Raw genomic sequence first — 18473 nt, 5'->3', positions numbered from 1 at the left:
GGATCTCAACGGGCATCAGGCTGATTTATTGCACTCTCTGAAGACTTAGCAAAAGCATAGTTTGGAGTCTAATTTTTAGCTTGTACTGCCTTGCTAGACTGCCCTTGAAAGATTATTGTGCTTAGGGGCACAGAGAGACGGTTTCCTGGGACTGCTGTTCTCTGATCCTCTATAAAGGGAAACTGTGGAGGATTTGTGTAATATCCATGCTATAAACTGTGTTATTAAACCCCATACCTCTCACTGAAACTTGAAGGACCTGCTCCTATAAGGGGAAACAGGAAAAGGCATTATAGAGCACTGGCTGATCTGTGCTACTCAAATTATAGACTGGACTCTCAAGAGTTAATTAATGAAGCAGTTCTCTGTATATATAAGTGTTATTTTCTTTAATTTTTGTGGGCTACTTAAGCAATATTGGTTCTCATCAAAGTATATCTAAGCATATAAGGTCTATGCTAGTCAAGATGTTGGCAGTTTTTCTGCTTTTTTGCTTTTTTTTGTATCTTACAATAAGCCACGCTTAAATTTGTATGTAAATATATACTGCATAGGCTCTGATCTTAAACTTGACATAAGGTCAAAAGCTGAGATTTCATTAATAAATAAGAGTAAATAAAACTGTTATACCAAGAGGGAAGGAAGGGAAGGAGAAGAAAAAACACATACTACAAAAAAATTCACTGTTGCAAATACATATTTTCCCTGTGCTAAAAAGCATTAAAGACCCTTAAAGCCTAATTGTTCAAATTAGTCTCATCGTAGCATAGCTTAATTTAAGCTTTGCAAGTCAAAAGGGTCTCTACCTAAAATACTCTTCTATGTGGGCAGGTTTAATATTGTTATAAAATTTTTATTGTTATTCTTAGAATGAGATAGAGGGGGGAACCCCAATAGCGATATGCGTCTGACTTTCTGGTAAAATAAACTAGAACTCAGAACTTATATTTCTGAATATCTTAGGTAATAAATACTGTTAGAGCTCCCATTAATCCTTGTTTCTATATTTCCAAAATCAAGCCCTGACTGCTCATTTACTTCTACCTAAGCTTCAGGCCTGTTAGACCGACTTCTGTACAAGAACTAATCAACTGCTGCCAAGAGCTCTTTTTAGAACTATCATCACTGCTACTTACCACAATTTGGTTACATAGAGCAAAGGCTGACTCAATCACTATATAAGTTATTGGTTACTAATGTAACTCATCTCACACTGGGGGGCCCATCTTAGAAAGGTTATACGCTCTGAAGTTTTAGTTCAGCACACTGATTCAAGGATAAATCCTTGAGGTCAGCGGACTAGGAAGGCTAAATCCTTTGGTATTTATATAGTAAAAGAAGACAATCTTATAAGATGTAAATATTATTTATCTTCTAATTAACCAACAGTAAAAATCCTGTAAGGCAATCTGAAAGGCCTAGAACTAAGTACAGTTCAAACCAATCTACTCCAGGTCCTCCCTGACAATTATCAGGTAAATCATAGAGCATATGCACTCTTGGCTATAGGTATTATTCTTAGCGACACTGTCTCTCCTGCAACAGGGAGAAAACAAGGACATAAACTGAGGCCAAAGATTTATCTGGGCACAGGGATAGACCAGTCTAAACTCCCTGTATACAAATAAATATTTGTTAAAATATAACTCTTCATGAATATCTACTGGTAATATAATTCAGTAAAGTGTATATAAAGGGAATTAAAGACGCAAAACTAATTGGTAGATTCTGTTACTTAGCAGCGAGGATCCAAAAGTGTACCCTTTCTCCTAGGTGTAAACAAGTGGGATAAAACTCACACATTTTCAATAAAGATTCACTTCTCCCTACCTGTATGGCTGGATTTCTCACATAAATAATTAAGCACCCCCATATAGGCACTTTTTTTTTTTTTTTTTCTTCCCACTTTCACATCACTTTTACCACCTCACTATATCCTCACCTCCTAGCTGGAGGATTAATTACCTCCTCAAAACTTCACATTCACTCTCTACTTTCTGGTATTCCTTTTTTTTTTTTTTTTTTTTTTTATTTCTCTTCACGGTAATAACTCTCACTACTGTTTTTTTTCCAACCCATGGATAAATTTTTACACACTACACATAAGACCCCTTCTCCAGCCATGGCAGCTAGACAAAAGGATAGGAAACCTAGGAACACACAAGAAACTGTTACTGATATACAATCAAGTACAGCTAATGTATCAGAATTGCAAGAAGCAACAAGCATTCAAAATCTTGTTACCAGTATCTCAAATGCTTTGGCCCCTAAATTTGAGGCTCTCAAAACTGAACTTAGACAAGATATTTTCCTGTTAACACAGGAAGTTCGACAATTTTCCTCCAGATTGCAGGAAGTGGAACAAAGGGTATCTGATCTGGAGGACCTAACAACTCTGCAAGGTTCCAATCTTGAAAATGCAAATACTAATATACAAAAAATTCAAAACAAACTAGAGGATCTAGAGAATAGGTCCAGAAGGAACAATGTGAGAGTTGTGGGTCTTCCAGAGGAACAACAAAATGAGAACCTTATTCCCTTTATTTCAGAATTATTACCCAAACTGCTGAAAATACCACCCACACATCAACCTATTTTGGTTGAGAGAGCGCACAGACTTGGCCCCCTCCGCATAGATAATAAAAGCAGAAATAAACCTAGACCGGTTATAGCAAAATTATTGAACTACCAGGACAAAGTAACCTTATTTCAGTATTATCGTAGACAGCAACCGATTACTTTTGAAGGGGCAAAAATCTTATTATTTCAAGATTTTTCTGTGGACACAGCAACTAAAAGACGGGAGCTAGCTCCTATCTGCTCCAAATTTATAGAAAAAGGCTATCGGGCGATGATAATATACCCCCACAAACTTAAGGTCATAGCACTTGAGAAAACGCACTGGTTTGAAGAAGTCAGTCAGGCTGAAAAGTTCTATAAAACACTTGAACCTCTAACTTAATAAATAGAGGACAGGAGTACAATAAACACTGGAAGGTAATAAAAAAAAAATGGCTGGAACTCAGGCTCCTATTAGGGTAGACCCGTACTGTTCAACAGACATGGGTCCTGGGACTCTCTTCCCCCACGTGCGGGGTAAATTAAACTCATTTATTTTTTTTATTTTTTTATTTTTTTATTTTTTTTATTTTTTTCTCTCTGCTTTGTTTTTTGCTTCTGTTTGTGTTTTTGTCGCTGTTTTTGTTCTTTTCTTTTTTTTTCCTTCTTTTCTCTCCCTCTCTTGGTCTCTTCTCCCCCTCTCCTTCTTTCTTCCTTTCCTCCTCTTTTTGTATTAAATGGATCCAATAGAAAAATGTAAAATAGTGTCTTGGAACGTAGGAGGGATTTCTACACCCATTAAACGAAAGGCAATCCTTACACAATTACGTAAATCCCAAACTGACATTGGTTTCATACAAGAAACCCATTTATCTGCTGAAGAATCTTTAAAATTAAAAACTTCCTGGGTTAAAGAAATATACTCTACTGCTGGTATCAAGAGAAAGAGGGGGGTTGCAATACTAATAGGTAAAAGGATTGGGGTAGAAGTTGTCAGCTCTGTTGCCGATCCGGGGGGGAGATATGTCCTAATAAAAATAAAAATTGCACAGAGGCTGTATACGCTTTGCAGTGTCTACGGCCCAAATGTGTTCGATGCAGAATTCTGGAATATTCTACAGTCGAAGCTCCTATCCTATGCAGAAGGCCTCTTGATTGTAGGGGGCGATTTTAACATGGCACCACAATGCCCAGTAGATAGGCTCAGACAAAATACTAAACACTTGAAACAAAAAAGAGATAACCTAGAATCTAAAATGTATAGAAAAATCAAGACCAACTTAGCCTTATGTGACATTTGGAGGATTCAGAACCCATCCGCTCAGATGTTTACATGCCTCTCGAAGGCTCATAAGACCATGTCTAGAATCGATGTATTCCTGATGGATGAGCGCCTTATATCAACAGGGGTTAAGGCTGAGGTAATGCCTATACTCTTATCGGATCATGCACCTATCTCTCTCGTGCTACAATTAGCTCATACACTCCCTAACACACCTCGTTTCTTCTTTCCTTATTATCTTGCATCTGATTCAAAATTTAAAAGTCGGCTCTTAAAAACATATAAAGAGTATGTACAGTTCAATAGAGAGCATTTGGGAAACCCTGAATTATTCTGGGAGACTGCGAAGGCAGTAATGAGGGGTGAAATCATTGCATACAATGCTGCTCTACTTAAGAAAACTAGATTAAAAGAAAAAGAGGCATGTAAGTTCTTGCTTAACTCTTATAATCAATACCTGCTTAATAAAACCTCCCTCAACTGGGCAAAATATATGAGAGCTAAAAGCGAGAGGGACTCCTTCATCCTATCCCAAGAAACTCAAAAAGAACTGAAAATCCAGGCCAGAATGTATAGATATGGCAACAAATCTGGTAAAATGCTGGCTAAACTAATCAAAAATGAAAAAAAGCAACCAAATATAGACAAACTCCAGCATAAAGGGGAGTACCTTACTAAACCTGACGATATTCTTGGTGTATTTCATCAATATTATAAGGAGCTCTACATGCTTAATAGTAATGACACAAAGAAATCTGCTCATTTCTGGAGTGGAATTAAATATCCTACATTAAATCTAGAAGACACTAATAGTCTTAACGCCCCCATCACGGCAGAAGAGATTGGGAAAACAATTTCTAACCTATCTCTCAATAAAGCAGCCGGCCCCGATGGTCTCCCTAGCGAGTTCTATAAAATTATGTCTACTGAAGTTACTTCGCATCTTTGTATTCTTTTTAATAGTTTTTATATTGACGGCAAACCCATTCCCCCCTCCTTTTCTCACTCCTATACAACATTGATACTTAAAGGAGACAAAGATCCTTCGTATAAGGAGTCATATAGACCAATTGCTTTACTTAACGGCGATTATAAAATCTTAGCTGCAATTTTGGCATCCAGATTACAAGGGGCCCTCACAAAAATCATTCATACAGATCAATCAGGGTTCCTAAATAATAGGAACTCTGCTGCAAAAATTAGGGAGGTCTTGGTTGTGACAGAGTATTACGAGACGGTATCTGAGGGGGACAGCGGGGGAGAGGGTACACATGATCTTGCCATTATATCCATTGATGCTGAAAAGGCATTTGATTCTATCACTCATGAGCATATCTATTCTTCTTTAAATCATTTCGGCATCAGGGGTAATTTCTCTGATTTTGTTGCGAATCTCTATACCCAACCTTCCACAAAACTGATAGTAAATAGGAATATCTCATCTCCTATTTTTTTGGGTAGAGGAACGCGTCAAGGCTGCCCTCTCTCCCCGCTCCTCTTCGATATTGCCATTGAGCCGTTAGCAATTAAAATAAGACAATCCTTGGATGGTATTAAAATTCACAACCATGAAATAAGAACTGGGCTCTATGCAGATGATTTGCTTGTCTATATGACAAATACCAAATTAAACATGCCTAAGCTTCTTCATATAATGGATCACTTTGGTTCCTTTTCAGGTTACAAAGTAAATATGACGAAATCTGAAATATTCTGGCTTAGGAAAAACACAAATTCAATAACAAATATCCCCTTCAGACAGGTTACGGAATCTTTTAAATATCTAGGGATCCATATCCCGGTTAAAAATACCGACCTTTACAATCTTAACATTCTTCCAGTTTTTAAAACGATCAAAGAAAAACTTAAAGATTGGCAAAATCTGCCCTTATCACTTTCTGGCCGGATTGCTCTATTTAAAATGGCCCTCCTACCGAAACTACTTTATATTCTTCAAAACACACCATTATTACTACTTGGAAAAGACATTCGATCATTCAATAGTGCACTTAAAAAATTTCTTTGGCAAGGGAAAAGATCAAAAATTTCTTTCGGAAAACTTTCAGTGCCAAAAGAATATGGAGGATTGGCCTTACCTGATATAAGGCTTTACAACCTCTGTTTTCTTGCACGTATAGTCACAGACTGGATTGCATGTAATAACTATGTCTTAAATAACGAATTGGAATCCAGTGTTTCTTATCCTTATTGGCCCTCCGCATTGACCCATCTTGATATTAAAGAAATCCCGACAGAAATTAAAAAGCTTAAAGCATTTTACAACCCGCTTAAAGCCTGGCAAAAAATAACCAAGCTCCTCCTAATTAATAGTAAAGCTTCTATTTACCTCTCGATACTAGGAAATCCTAAATTCCAAGCAGGAATTCATTCTGCGGTCTTCAGAAGATGGGACTCTGCTGGTCTAAAGAATGTTTATCAAATAATAGATAAAGAGAGACAATGCATTAAATCATTTCAAGAAATAAACACAGAGTTTAACTTGTCAAACCGAGACTTCTATGCCTATTTGCAACTCCGACACTATGCGTTGGAATTAGTCAAAGAAAAAGGCTGGAACTGGAGCATGGGCAAACTTGATGACTGGTTGGTGCTAACTAGAAATGCTCATATGTCCATTGCACCATGTTATTATTTCCTGGGTTCAAATAAGGGTCTCCCCGTTTTAACGCATCTGGCACTATTTTGGAACACATTAATGGGTCAGTGTAACATAGATCAAAAAACTCTGCAACTCTCAATAAAAAAGGTGGCTCAGAACACACTCTCAGCTACATGGCGAGAGGCCCATGCTAAATTCCTCCATAGGGCATATTTTACCCCCGAGAGGGGCTGTAGATCTGGCAACTTAGGATTTAATAAATGCCCCAAATGCTCATACTTCGCAGCGGATTTCCCACATATGATATGGTATTGTCCAAAAATTAAAATTTTTTGGCTTAAAGTGGAATACTGGCTAAAAAATGTATTAAAAATAGCTCCTCTCTCCCTAACTTTCTACCAGTCAGTACTCTGTTTAAAGAAAGAACCTGGCAAACAGAACAATGAAAAAATTGTAACCTCCACTATCCTTGCTACCAGATATCTAATCTGCAAAAAATGGAAGAGCTGCTCAATTCCTAGTATCTCTGAAGTGAAAAATTGCATGAAAAAACAATGTATGTTAGAACAAAGAGATATAAACCTAGAAAATGATCAGGACATCAATAGGTTTTTCAATAACTGGGCAAATTTTTTAAAAATATTCTCTCCTACTGAAATAAATCATATAATTTTCCCTTTCAAAAACACAGAAATAGAGATATTAGGGAACTGATAGCTATTGGAAGCTGGGCGAGTGAGGGAGACGGGAGGGAAGGATCCTTTACTGTTTCTTTCTTTCTTTTCTTTTTTTGCTTCTCCTTTTCTCTTTTTTTTCCCTTTTTTTTTTTTTTTTCTTCTCTTCTCCTCGCACGTGGGGGAGAAGGCAAAGGGTAGGGGGTAAAAGAAAAAAAAAAAAGAAAAATCCCAAGACACTCTCAGAGATAAATGTATAAGATGTTAAGTTGTAACATTATTATGAACTGTATGAAATATAATCTTAAAATTATATGTTAAGAAGAATTAACATAACAATGTTTAAGTTAAACAAGGTAATAAGATTGTATAACGTTGTAATAGCATGCTTGTTCCTAATTGTTTATCTTTCTTATTGTATGCTTTTTTTTATGCACACGATAACAGATATCTTGTTCTTGTTTTTTGAATAATGTTTTGGTCTATAAATAAAAGATTTAAAAAAAAATTGTATGCTCTGTCTAAATCATGGAAGTCTAATTATGACTTCAATGGGATAACAAAGGAGGAGAGGAACTAGGGTTAGGAAAGGTTAGTGTAGGTTGTATAAATCCCAGAACAGTAGAGTGTTTAGGGAGTGCTTGAAACTTTCAAAACTAGGGGAGAGTCTTAGTTTATATATATATATATATATATATATATATATATATATATATATATATATATATATATATATATATATATATATATATATATATATATATATATCAGTTGATCAGAGTGTATATATCAGTTGATCAGTATTGCATCAAAGTGCAATGCTATTGTCATTTCAGTATATGTGTGTGTGTGTGTCTAAGCTTAAAATATATCTATATGGTCCCCACACTAAAAAAGAAACAAAAATGACAATTAAATCAAATGTATCATGTGTATATATATATAGATAGATAGACAGACAGACAGACAGACAGACAGACAGACAGACAGACAGACAGACAGACAGACAGATAGATAGATAGATAGATAGATAGATAGATATGTGTGTGTGTGTGTGTGTATATATATATATATATATATATATATATACATATATATATATATATATATATATATATATATATATATATATATATATATATATATATATATATATATATATATATATATATATATATATATATATATATATACAGGGAGTGCAGAATTATTAGGCAAGTTGTATTTTTGAGGATTAATTTTATTATTGAACAACAACCATGTTCTCAATGAACCCAAAAAACTCATTAATATCAAAGCTGAATATTTTTGGAAGTAGTTTTTAGTTTGTTTTTAGTTTTAGCTATTTTAGGGGGATATCTGTGTGTGCAGGTGACTATTACTGTGCATAATTATTAGGCAACTTAACAAAAAACAAATATATACCCATTTCAATTATTTATTTTTACCAGTGAAACCAATATAACATCTCAACATTCACAAATATACATTTCTGACATTCAAAAACAAAACAAAAACAAATCAGTGACCAATATAGCCACCTTTCTTTGCAAGGACACTCAAAAGCCTGCCATCCATGTATTCTGTCAGTGTTTTGATCTGTTCACCATCAACATTGCGTGCAGCAGCAACCACAGCCTCCCAGACACTGTTCAGAGAGGTGTACTGTTTTCCCTCCTTGTAAATCTCACATTTGATGATGGACCACAGGTTCTCAATGGGGTTCAGATCAGGTGAACAAGGAGGCCATGTCATTAGATTTTCTTCTTTTATACCCTTTCTTGCCAGCCACGCTGTGGAGTACTTGGACGCGTGTTATGGAGCATTGTCCTGCATGAAAATCATGTTTTTCTTGAAGAAGGTGTCTTCCAGAAACTGGCAGTAGGACTGGGAGTTGAGCTTGACTCCATCCTCAACCCGAAAAGGCCCCACAAGCTCATCTTTGATGATACCAGCCCAAACCAGTACTCCACCTCCACCTTGCTGGCGTCTGAGTCGGACTGGAGCTCTCTGCCCTTTACTAATCCAGCCACGGGCCCATCCATCTGGCCCATCAAGACTCACTCTCATTTCATCAGTCCATAAAACCTTAGAAAAATCAGTCTTGAGATATTTCTTGGCCCAGTCTTGACGTTTCAGCTTGTGTGTCTTGTTCAGTGGTCGTCGTCTTTCAGCCTTTCTTACCTTGGCCATGTCTCTGAGTATTGCACACCTTGTGCTTTTGGGCACTCCAGTGATGTTGCAGCTCTGAAATATGGCCAAACTGGTGGCAAGTGGCATCTTGGCAGCTGCATGCTTGACTTTTCTCAGTTCATGGGCAGTTATTTTGCGCCTTGGTTTTTCCACACGCTTCTTGCGACCCTGTTGACTATTTTGAATGAAACGATTGATTGTTCGATGATCACGCTTCAGAAGCTTTGCAATTTTAAGAGTGCTGCATCCCTCTGCAAGATATCTCACTATTTTTGACTTTTCTGAGCCTGTCAAGTCCTTCTTTTGACCCATTTTGCCAAAGGAAAGGAAGTTGCCTAATAATTATGCACACCTGATATAGGGTGTTGATGTCATTAGACCACACCCCTTCTCATTACAGAGATGCACATCACCTAATATGCTTAATTGGTAGTAGGCTTTCGAGCCCATACAGCTTGGAGTAAGACAACATGCATAAAGAGGATGATGTGGTCAAAATACTCATTTGCCTAATAATTCTGCACTCCCTGTATACATACAGGCATACATTGTTTTATCGTGATTCACTTTATTACGCTTCACAAACCCTGTGTAGAGCAAATCTATCGCTGTTATTTTTCCAACATACAGTATACACATATAAACACATAAATACACATTAATACACCTATATATACACAGCAAGCAAAAAGATTATGACTCACTAAAGGCTCAGATGATGTTTAGCATTTTTTGCAATAAAGTTTTTTTTAATTAAAGTATGTACATTGTTTATTTTAGATATAATGCTAGTGCACACTTAATCGACTACATACAGTAAAGTGTAAATATAACTTTTATATGCACTGGAAAACAAAAAATTGCTGTAACTGACTATTGCTATATTTACTTTATTGCGGTGGTCTGGAACCGAACATGTAATTTCTCTGCGGTACAACTGTATGTATATATATTAAAAAAAAAAGAAAGAAAGGGTAAAAATGAAAAATAGACTCCCTTATCCAGCACCTATTCTAATTATTCTATAACTCCCAAAAGGGAGGGATAGAGACTGGTTTAAATAAAGTTTACATAGGGCAAGATTACATATGAGACGCAGGCCTCAATGCAACTGCTGAAACCTGCGCCGCCCGTAATTTCAGCTTGCACATCGGGAAATCACATAAACCCTGCTGGCAGTTCATAAAGTGCCGTAAGTCGGATAAACTAGTGATTTCCAGATATAAATACACATTTCCTGCAGTCGCCAGTGACTTACGGCACTTTAGAAACTGCCAGGGCATAAGAAAAAAAAAAAGTTAAATCTCCCGTAAAAGTCTAACCTGCCTCCCAAAAATAAACCTGACAAGTGAAAACACCCACATCACAACTAATAATAAAAATATTAACCCCTAATCCGCCATTCACCCACATCGCTATCTACCTAATAAACGTATTAACCCCTAAACCGCCAAACCGCCACATCACAAAGTAACTAATTAACTAATTAATCCCTAAACCACCAAACCCCACATTGCAAATTAACTAATTAACATATTAACCCCTAAACCACCAATCCCCCACATCTCAAAGTAACTAATTAATTTATTAACCGTCAAACCCAAACATCACAAAGTAACTAATTAACTTATTAGCGCCTAAACCGTCAACCCCACATCGCAATAAACCTAATTAATCTATTAACCTCTAAACCGCCAACCCCCCACAACGCAAATATCTAATTTAATTACTAAGCAGCCTAACCTAACACCCCCTAAATTAACCCAAAACTACATAAAATCCTAAATTACAATTTAAATAAAAAATCCTAACAGTACTTAAAAAAAAAACTAAGATTAAATTAATCTAAAATTACAAAAAATAAAAAAGTCTAACATTACAAAAAATAATAAACCAAATTATCAAAAATAAAAAAATTAAACCTAATCCCTATGAAAATAAAAAAGCCCCCCCAAAATAAAAACACCTCCTAATCTAATACTAAACTACCAATAGCCCTTAAAAGGGCTTTTTATAGGGCATTGCCTTAAGTTAAACAGCTCTTTTACCTTTAAAAAATACTAATTCCCCCTAACAGTAAATCCCTCCCCAAAATAAAAGAAACTAACACTAAAAAACCTAAGATACCTATTGCACCTAAAAGGGCATTTGTATGGGCATTGCCCTTAAAAGGGCATTCAGCTCTTTTACTACCCTTAAAAGGGCATTCAGCTTTTTTACCACCCAATAAAATCCCTAATCTAAAATGATTAAAAAAAAAAAGCCTCTCTAACCCCCAGATAGGTACTCACAGTTCCTGAAGTCCGGCAATGAAGTCTTCTTCCAAGCGGTGACATCTTCTTCCATCACGGCGACCTCTTCTATCTTCATCTAGGACCATGGAACTGAAGACCGGCGACTGCGGAACTGAAGACCAGCGACCGTGGAGCCATAGAGCGTGGAGGATCCTCTTCAAACGATCACCGCCGTACACTAAATATGAAATGCAAGTTACGCATTTAAATATGGCACACCTTGCATTCCTATTGGCTAATTTGAATCTTCAAATTCAAATCAGCCAATAGGATGAGAGCTACTGAAATCCTATTGGCTAATTTGAATCTAAAATTACAAAAAAAGTTTTTTTATTTTAATTGTAATTTAGTTTTTTTTTTTATTTTAGGTAATTGGGGTTAATTTATGGAGTGTTAGGTTAGGGGGCTTAGTAATTTAATAATTTTTTTGTGTTGTGGGGGGTTGGTGGTATAGGAGTTAACAGCTTAATTAGGTTAATTGCTTTGTGGGGGGTTGGTGATTTAGGATTTCAGTTAACAGGTAGTTATTACTCCTGCGTTAGGTGTTAGTTTATATTTTCAGGGAGTTACGGTGCTTACATTTTCAGCGCAAGGCTTGCTGCGCCTGCCTATCGGCCAGATTACAAGTTTTGTGTTATGAGGGGTGCGGTACTAACTTGCACATTATTCTCACCGCTCACTTTCCTAATGCGCTGGTATTACAGGTTTTCCTAAAGTGAGCGTAGAGCAAAACTGTGCTCCATACCGCACTCCAATACCAGCGCTGCTTAAGTCAGCGGTGAGCTGGTTGTACGTGCTTGTGCACGATTTCCCCCATAGACATCAATGGGGAGAGCCAGCTGAGAAAAAGTCTAACACCTGCAATAAAGCAGCGTAAAGCTCAGTAACGCAGCCCCATTGATTCCTATGGGGAAACTAAATTTATGTTTACACCTAACACCCTAACATGAACGCTGAGTCTAAACACCCCTAATCTTACACTAATTAACCCCTAATCTGCCGCCCCCTGACACCGCCGATACCTACATTATACTTATTAACCCCTAATCTGCTGCTCCGGACATCGCCGCCACTATAATAAACATATTAACCCTTAAACCGCTGCACTCCCACATCGCAAACACTAGTTAAATATTATTAACCCCTAATCTGCCACCCCTAACATCGCCGCCACCTACCTACATTTATTAACCCCTAATCTGCCACCCCCAACATCGCCGCCACTATACTAAAGATATTAACCCCTAACCCTAAGTCTAACTCTAAGTCTAACCCTAACCCCCCCTAACAAATATAATTAAAATAAATCTAAATAAAACTTACTATTAATAACTAAATCATTCCTATTTAAAACTAAATACTTACCTGTAAAATAAACCCTAAACTAGCTACAATATAACTAATAGTTACATTGTATCTAGCTAAGGGCTTATTTTTATTTTACAGGCAAGTTTGTATTTATTTTAGCTAGGTAGTTAGTAAATAGGTAATAACTATTTAGTAACTATTATACCTAGTTAAAATAAATACAAACTTGCCTGTAAAATAAAAATAAACCCTAAGATAGATACAATTTAACTATCTAGCTAGCTTAGGGTTTATTTTACAGGTAAGTATTTAGTTTTAAATTATTTAGTTATTAATAGTAAGTTTTATTTATATTTATTTTGATTATATTTAAGTTAGGGGGGGTTAGGGTTAGGGTTAGACTTAGGGTTAGGGGTTAATAACTTTAGTATAGTGGAGGCAACGTTGGGGGCGGCAGATTAGGGATTAATAAATGTAGATAGGTGGCGGCAATGTTAGGGACAGCAGATTAGGGGTTAATAATATTTAACTAGTGTATGCGATGCGGGAGTGCACGGTTTAGGGGTTAATATGTTTATTCTAGTGGCAGCGATGTAGGGAGTGGCAGATTAGGGGTTAATAAATTTATGTAGGTGGCGGCAACATTGGGGGCGGCAGATTAGGGGTTAATAATATTTAACTAGTGTTTGTGATGCGGGAGTACAGCGGTTTAGGGGTTAATATGTTTATTCTAGTGGCGGTGATGTCTGGAGCGGCAGATTAGAGGTTAATAATTTTATTTTAGTGCTTGCGATGCGGGAGGGCCACGGTTTAGGAGTTAATAGGTAGTTTATGGGTGTTAGTGTACTTTTTAGCACTCTAGTTATGAGTTTTATGCTACAGCTTTGTAGTGTAAAACTCATAACTACTGACTTTAGAATGCGTTACGAATCTTGACGGGATAGGGTGTACCGCTCACTTTTTGGCCTCCCAGGACAAGCTTTTAATACTGGCGCTATTACAATCCCATTGAAAAAAGACTATATGCAATTTGCGTAAGTTGATTTGCGGTAAGGCCCAAAAAGTGTGCGGTGCCCCTAAATCTGCAAGACTCGTAATACCTGGTTATAACCTGATAATGCTGCTTTTTCACTATAACGCAAAACTCATAATCTAGCCGTAAGTGTGGCGAGGAGAAAATTGAGTAAAATTTCTCCATTTTCACCGCGTAAGTCCTTGCACTGAATATGTGATACCGATTTGCGATGCGGTTTTATGTTAGCTTATGGGAGTAAAAATAGCGGCCGACGGGTGAAATATACTCGCCACATTTATATGCGGCGCCGTATATGTGATAGCAAAACCAGACTAAACACCGGCGTTGTTGGCTTTTGCGGGCAACGCCGCATATGTAATCTCGCCCATAGTGGGTAATTACAAGAAAAAGACCAAAAAACTGTTTCTGTTGAGTTACTGTTTTCCTTATAATAGTGCCTGTAGAACTATACATATGTAATGACCACCGGTATATATCTAAATTATCATGGGCCCACAATAATGAACAACAATAAAGTAATATCAATATTCTCAATAATTCACAGAATATTAAATAATTTGAAAATAACATCCAGAACATAGCTATCATTTCACAATATTAAACAATAATACAATGACATCAATGAACCTAAGTCACTCACAAAGTTGACTTTTTTGGTAAGACTAGGTGCTGGATAAGGGAGTCTATTTTCCTTTTTTCATCTTTCTTTCTTTCTTTTCTTTTTAATAAATTGGTTCACTCCCTCCAAGCACTATGAACCTTGCTAGTATTTTTTAATGCAGGGCGCATAAAGAGTCCACTATTTTGATAGAAAGGGTGGGTACGGAAAAGTCACTATTTTGATATATATATATATATATATACTGTATATCCTATATACATATATATATATATATATATATATATATATATATATATATATATATATATATATATATATATATATATATATCACTAGCCCATTAGACACAGATGAATAAGAAATTTCAGTGAAGTTCCTTTCCATTGAGTGCCTTTTTTCCCCCTGACTAGTAAAGTATCAAGGAAAACAGTTAGTTACACAATAAAACATACTCGTTCACTCAGTATAACATTTGGGGGGGAGGGAGCTAAAATTACAATTTATTCCTAGTCCAGGCCTGTTTTTGCTATCATTTGGTGCAATTTATAAGAAGTGTAAAAGGCTTATGGTTGTCATGGTGTTACAGATTTCCTTGTCACTAACAATCAGAGAAACAGATAAAGGCATATAATCCCCTCAGGTCGGGCTACTCCCTCCTACACACAATAACAGGAGTTTCTGTCTGTTGTTTCTTCACTGACCCTATGAAGTCAGACTGGATTGGACCAGTGAGAGCAGGTTATATTGTCCATTCTCTCATTGAACCCTTTGAATAAGATTAACAGGACAGGCCGAGACAGTTCTGTGTCTACCGGCTAGACAGCAGATTACTTCCTATTAGCTAGAAACACAAAACTGATTATGCAGATTATCAGGCTCAGCTCACACAGTCCTGTTTCTCTAGAATAGATAATGAGGTAATTTGCTGACTGCAAATTAGCAGAACAGGCCCAGACAGTGCTGTATTGCTAGATAATATGGGGAAAGGTCCTGACCGTTGATTATCAGGACTGACACAGTCAGTCCTGTTTCTTTAGCTAATATGAGGTAAGATCCTGACTGCAGATTACAGGTTAAAGGGACATTCCACACCAGAATTTTTATTGTTTTAAAAGATAGGTGATCCCTTTATTACCCATTAACACAGAAATAGTAATATACTTTTTACCTCTGTGATTACCTTGTACCTGTATCTAAGCCTCTGCAAACTGCCGCTTTATTTCAGTTCTTTTGACAGACTTGCAGTCTAGCCAATCAATGCCTGCTCCCAGATAACTTCACTTGCACAAGCACAGTGTTATCTATATGAAATACGTGAACTAACAACCTCTAGTGGTGAAAACTGTTAAAATGCATTCTGAAAAGAGGCGGCCTTCAAGGTCTAAGAAATTAGCATATGAACCTCCTAGGTTAAGCTTTCAACTAAGAATACCAAGAGAACAAAGCAAAATTAGTAATAAAAGTAAATTGGAAAATTGTTTAAAATTACATGCTCTATCTGAATCATGAAACTTTATTTTGGCCTAGACTGTCCCTTTAAGAGAGTCCTGTTTTGAAAGCTAACATGAAATAACCACTTGGGATCATATTATCAGGATAGGCTCAGACAGTGCTGGGTTTTGTCAACTGTTGTGTTGCAGTCTGGCTTCTGATTTGCAAGCTCAAGTTGGAAGCAATAATGGCCTATTTTATATTTAAATGTCCTGTTCACTGCCTAAATATGAAAACAATAGAGGATATTTTCCTCCTGGGGCTTAGGATTTTAGTGTTTTGTTTACATACAAATACTGTTTTCTGTTTGCTACAATTCTAAACCTGTATGTTTCCTTATTACAGTCACTGTTCAATCAGTACAGTAAATGCTTTCACTCCTGTTGGCAATTCAGTATTTCCAAGCAAGCTGTCAGCTGACTTTCCAGCTGGTATAATATTGTTCCCACGCCCATATATGGGCTCAGCCAATAGGACATCAGATGGCAGGGGATAGGCCAGCCCATAGCTACCATCTCTGTGGTGTGTGGAGGAGTGGCTGCCAGTATGAGCTGAGGAGGAGGGACGGCAGTATTGTCATATGGGACATTCACAGGCATCCTGTATGGAAAGATGACAGGAAACCACTGTCCACACCAGTATAAAACCAGTATTTGACTGCTAAAAGTAGTCACTTCAGTCAGTGTTGCCAACTATGAAGCTCATTGGCAGGGGTGGTCGGGATAGTGCCACGTTGCCTCTAAGGTGGGTTCATTTCTACAGCTGTCCACGTGTGATTGTGTGAAGGGGGAGTGTGTGTGGAAACATTTACTTTTTTTTAACCTTTCTGTGACAAAAGAAAACCACAGTGAAGTTTACAGGTATAAGGATTAAGAGATTACAAATTTTTAAAGAAAAAGCCTCAAGGCAGACTGATATATTGGTTATCTTGGAGCTTTAGATTGTCACTGAATCAAATATACAGTAGTTATGTTATTGTGCCATTGCACCTGATACACAGCGCAAGGACTGGTAAAGCATCATATTGTTTCCTATGCATCTGGTGTCTATAAATAGATGTTACTGACTTCCTTTACTATTATGAATAATTTCAGGATATTACAATAATATAATGCTGTTTCCTTCATGGAGTATAAGGAGTCTGTTTATTGAAGTATCATGGATTTGCCACTTTCTCTAAACGAGCACCATAAAATAGCTGTATTATTATTATTAATATTTTTTAAACTTTCTTTGATAAATAACCATTTGCATGTGCCAAACAAATGCATATCCTTGTAAATTCCGTGATTGTTTATACGTTTGAACACATTTGTGTAGATCAAGCTTCTTTATTTAGAATTGTCTGTATGTGCTACTGGTGTAAAGGTGCCAAACAAATTTTTAGTTTTATTACAACTTGTAGAATTTAAATGCACATTTTTTTTTTTTCCGCTTATAAAACTGTGTGCGTATGAGAGACACTGTAGGAGAGCGATTTTATGCTCGTTATATTGTGCAAACAATTAATAAAACACTATTGCCCATCGTTTGTGTAGAAGTGAAGAGAGCAATTCATTTTCCTGTGAATAAGTAATTTTTATTTACTTTTGCATTGCACATTTACATGCAATATTCTTTAAGACAGTAAAGTCAAAATGAAACTTTCATGATTCAGATAGATCATGCAATTTTTATCAACTTTCCAATTTTTCTTTTGTTATCAAATTTGCTTTGTTTATTTGGTATCTTTTATTGAAGAGTAAAACTGGGTAGGCTCAGGAGTGTGCACATGTTTTTAGTACTCAATGGCAGTAGTGTTTTGCAACATTGTATAACAAAGCTACAAATCATACTAAATACACATGCACACTTCTGAGCTCTTATGAACCTTCCTAGTTTTACTCTTCAATGAAAGATACCAAGAGAACAAAGCAAATTTGATAACAGAAGTAAATTGGAAAGTTGTTTAAAAGTCAATACTCTATCTGACTCATGAACGTTTAATTTTGACTTTAATGCCCCTTTAAACAGAAATTACTTATATTTCATTACAAGTTGAAATATGGGCTGCAACTGAGGTCTACATATATAAATACAGCTCTTCCAAGTATCGCTGTAGATTTTTATTTTTTTTTATTCTCTTTTTTTATTGTGTCATGCTGTGAATATTGATTTTCCTCTGCTTGCTTTCAGAATCTCGCCGGATTCTACCCTGAACACCACACGGATAAAGAAGGGTAAAAAACGACTGGCAGACGTGAAATCTTTCAGTTTGGAGGAACCGCTGCATGAAGATGGGTTAGATGACAAAATAGGTCACCTCACCAGGTGAGAAAGTGTTCTAGACTTGGGGGCCGATTTATCAATGTCTGGCGGACATGATACGCTGTAGAGTATAATGTCCGCCAGACA

At 36.6% G+C, this 18473-nt stretch overlaps 1 protein-coding gene across 2 annotated transcripts in view; it reads left to right on the top strand.

The window, feature by feature from the left end:
- The window catches only part of LOC128649702 (GRAM domain-containing protein 2B), a 68075-nt gene that overhangs the window by 31947 nt on the left and 17655 nt on the right, over positions 1-18473 (top strand). The window contains exons 1-2 of one of the 2 annotated variants that reach the window (XM_053703115.1): positions 16637-16823; positions 18255-18389. In XM_053703115.1, coding sequence (XP_053559090.1) covers positions 16774-16823; positions 18255-18389 — 185 coding nt within the window. In that variant the 5' untranslated portion in view covers positions 16637-16773. Of the gene's footprint in view, positions 1-16636; positions 16824-18254; positions 18390-18473 lie in introns of those variants that run through there. The other variant, XM_053703114.1, reaches the window with a different exon arrangement.

The sequence above is a fragment of the Bombina bombina genome, chromosome 2, assembly GCF_027579735.1.
Source record: "Bombina bombina isolate aBomBom1 chromosome 2, aBomBom1.pri, whole genome shotgun sequence".
NCBI classification, from domain to species: Eukaryota; Metazoa; Chordata; class Amphibia; order Anura; family Bombinatoridae; genus Bombina; species Bombina bombina.
This window is presented reverse-complemented; position numbering and strand designations above follow the sequence as displayed.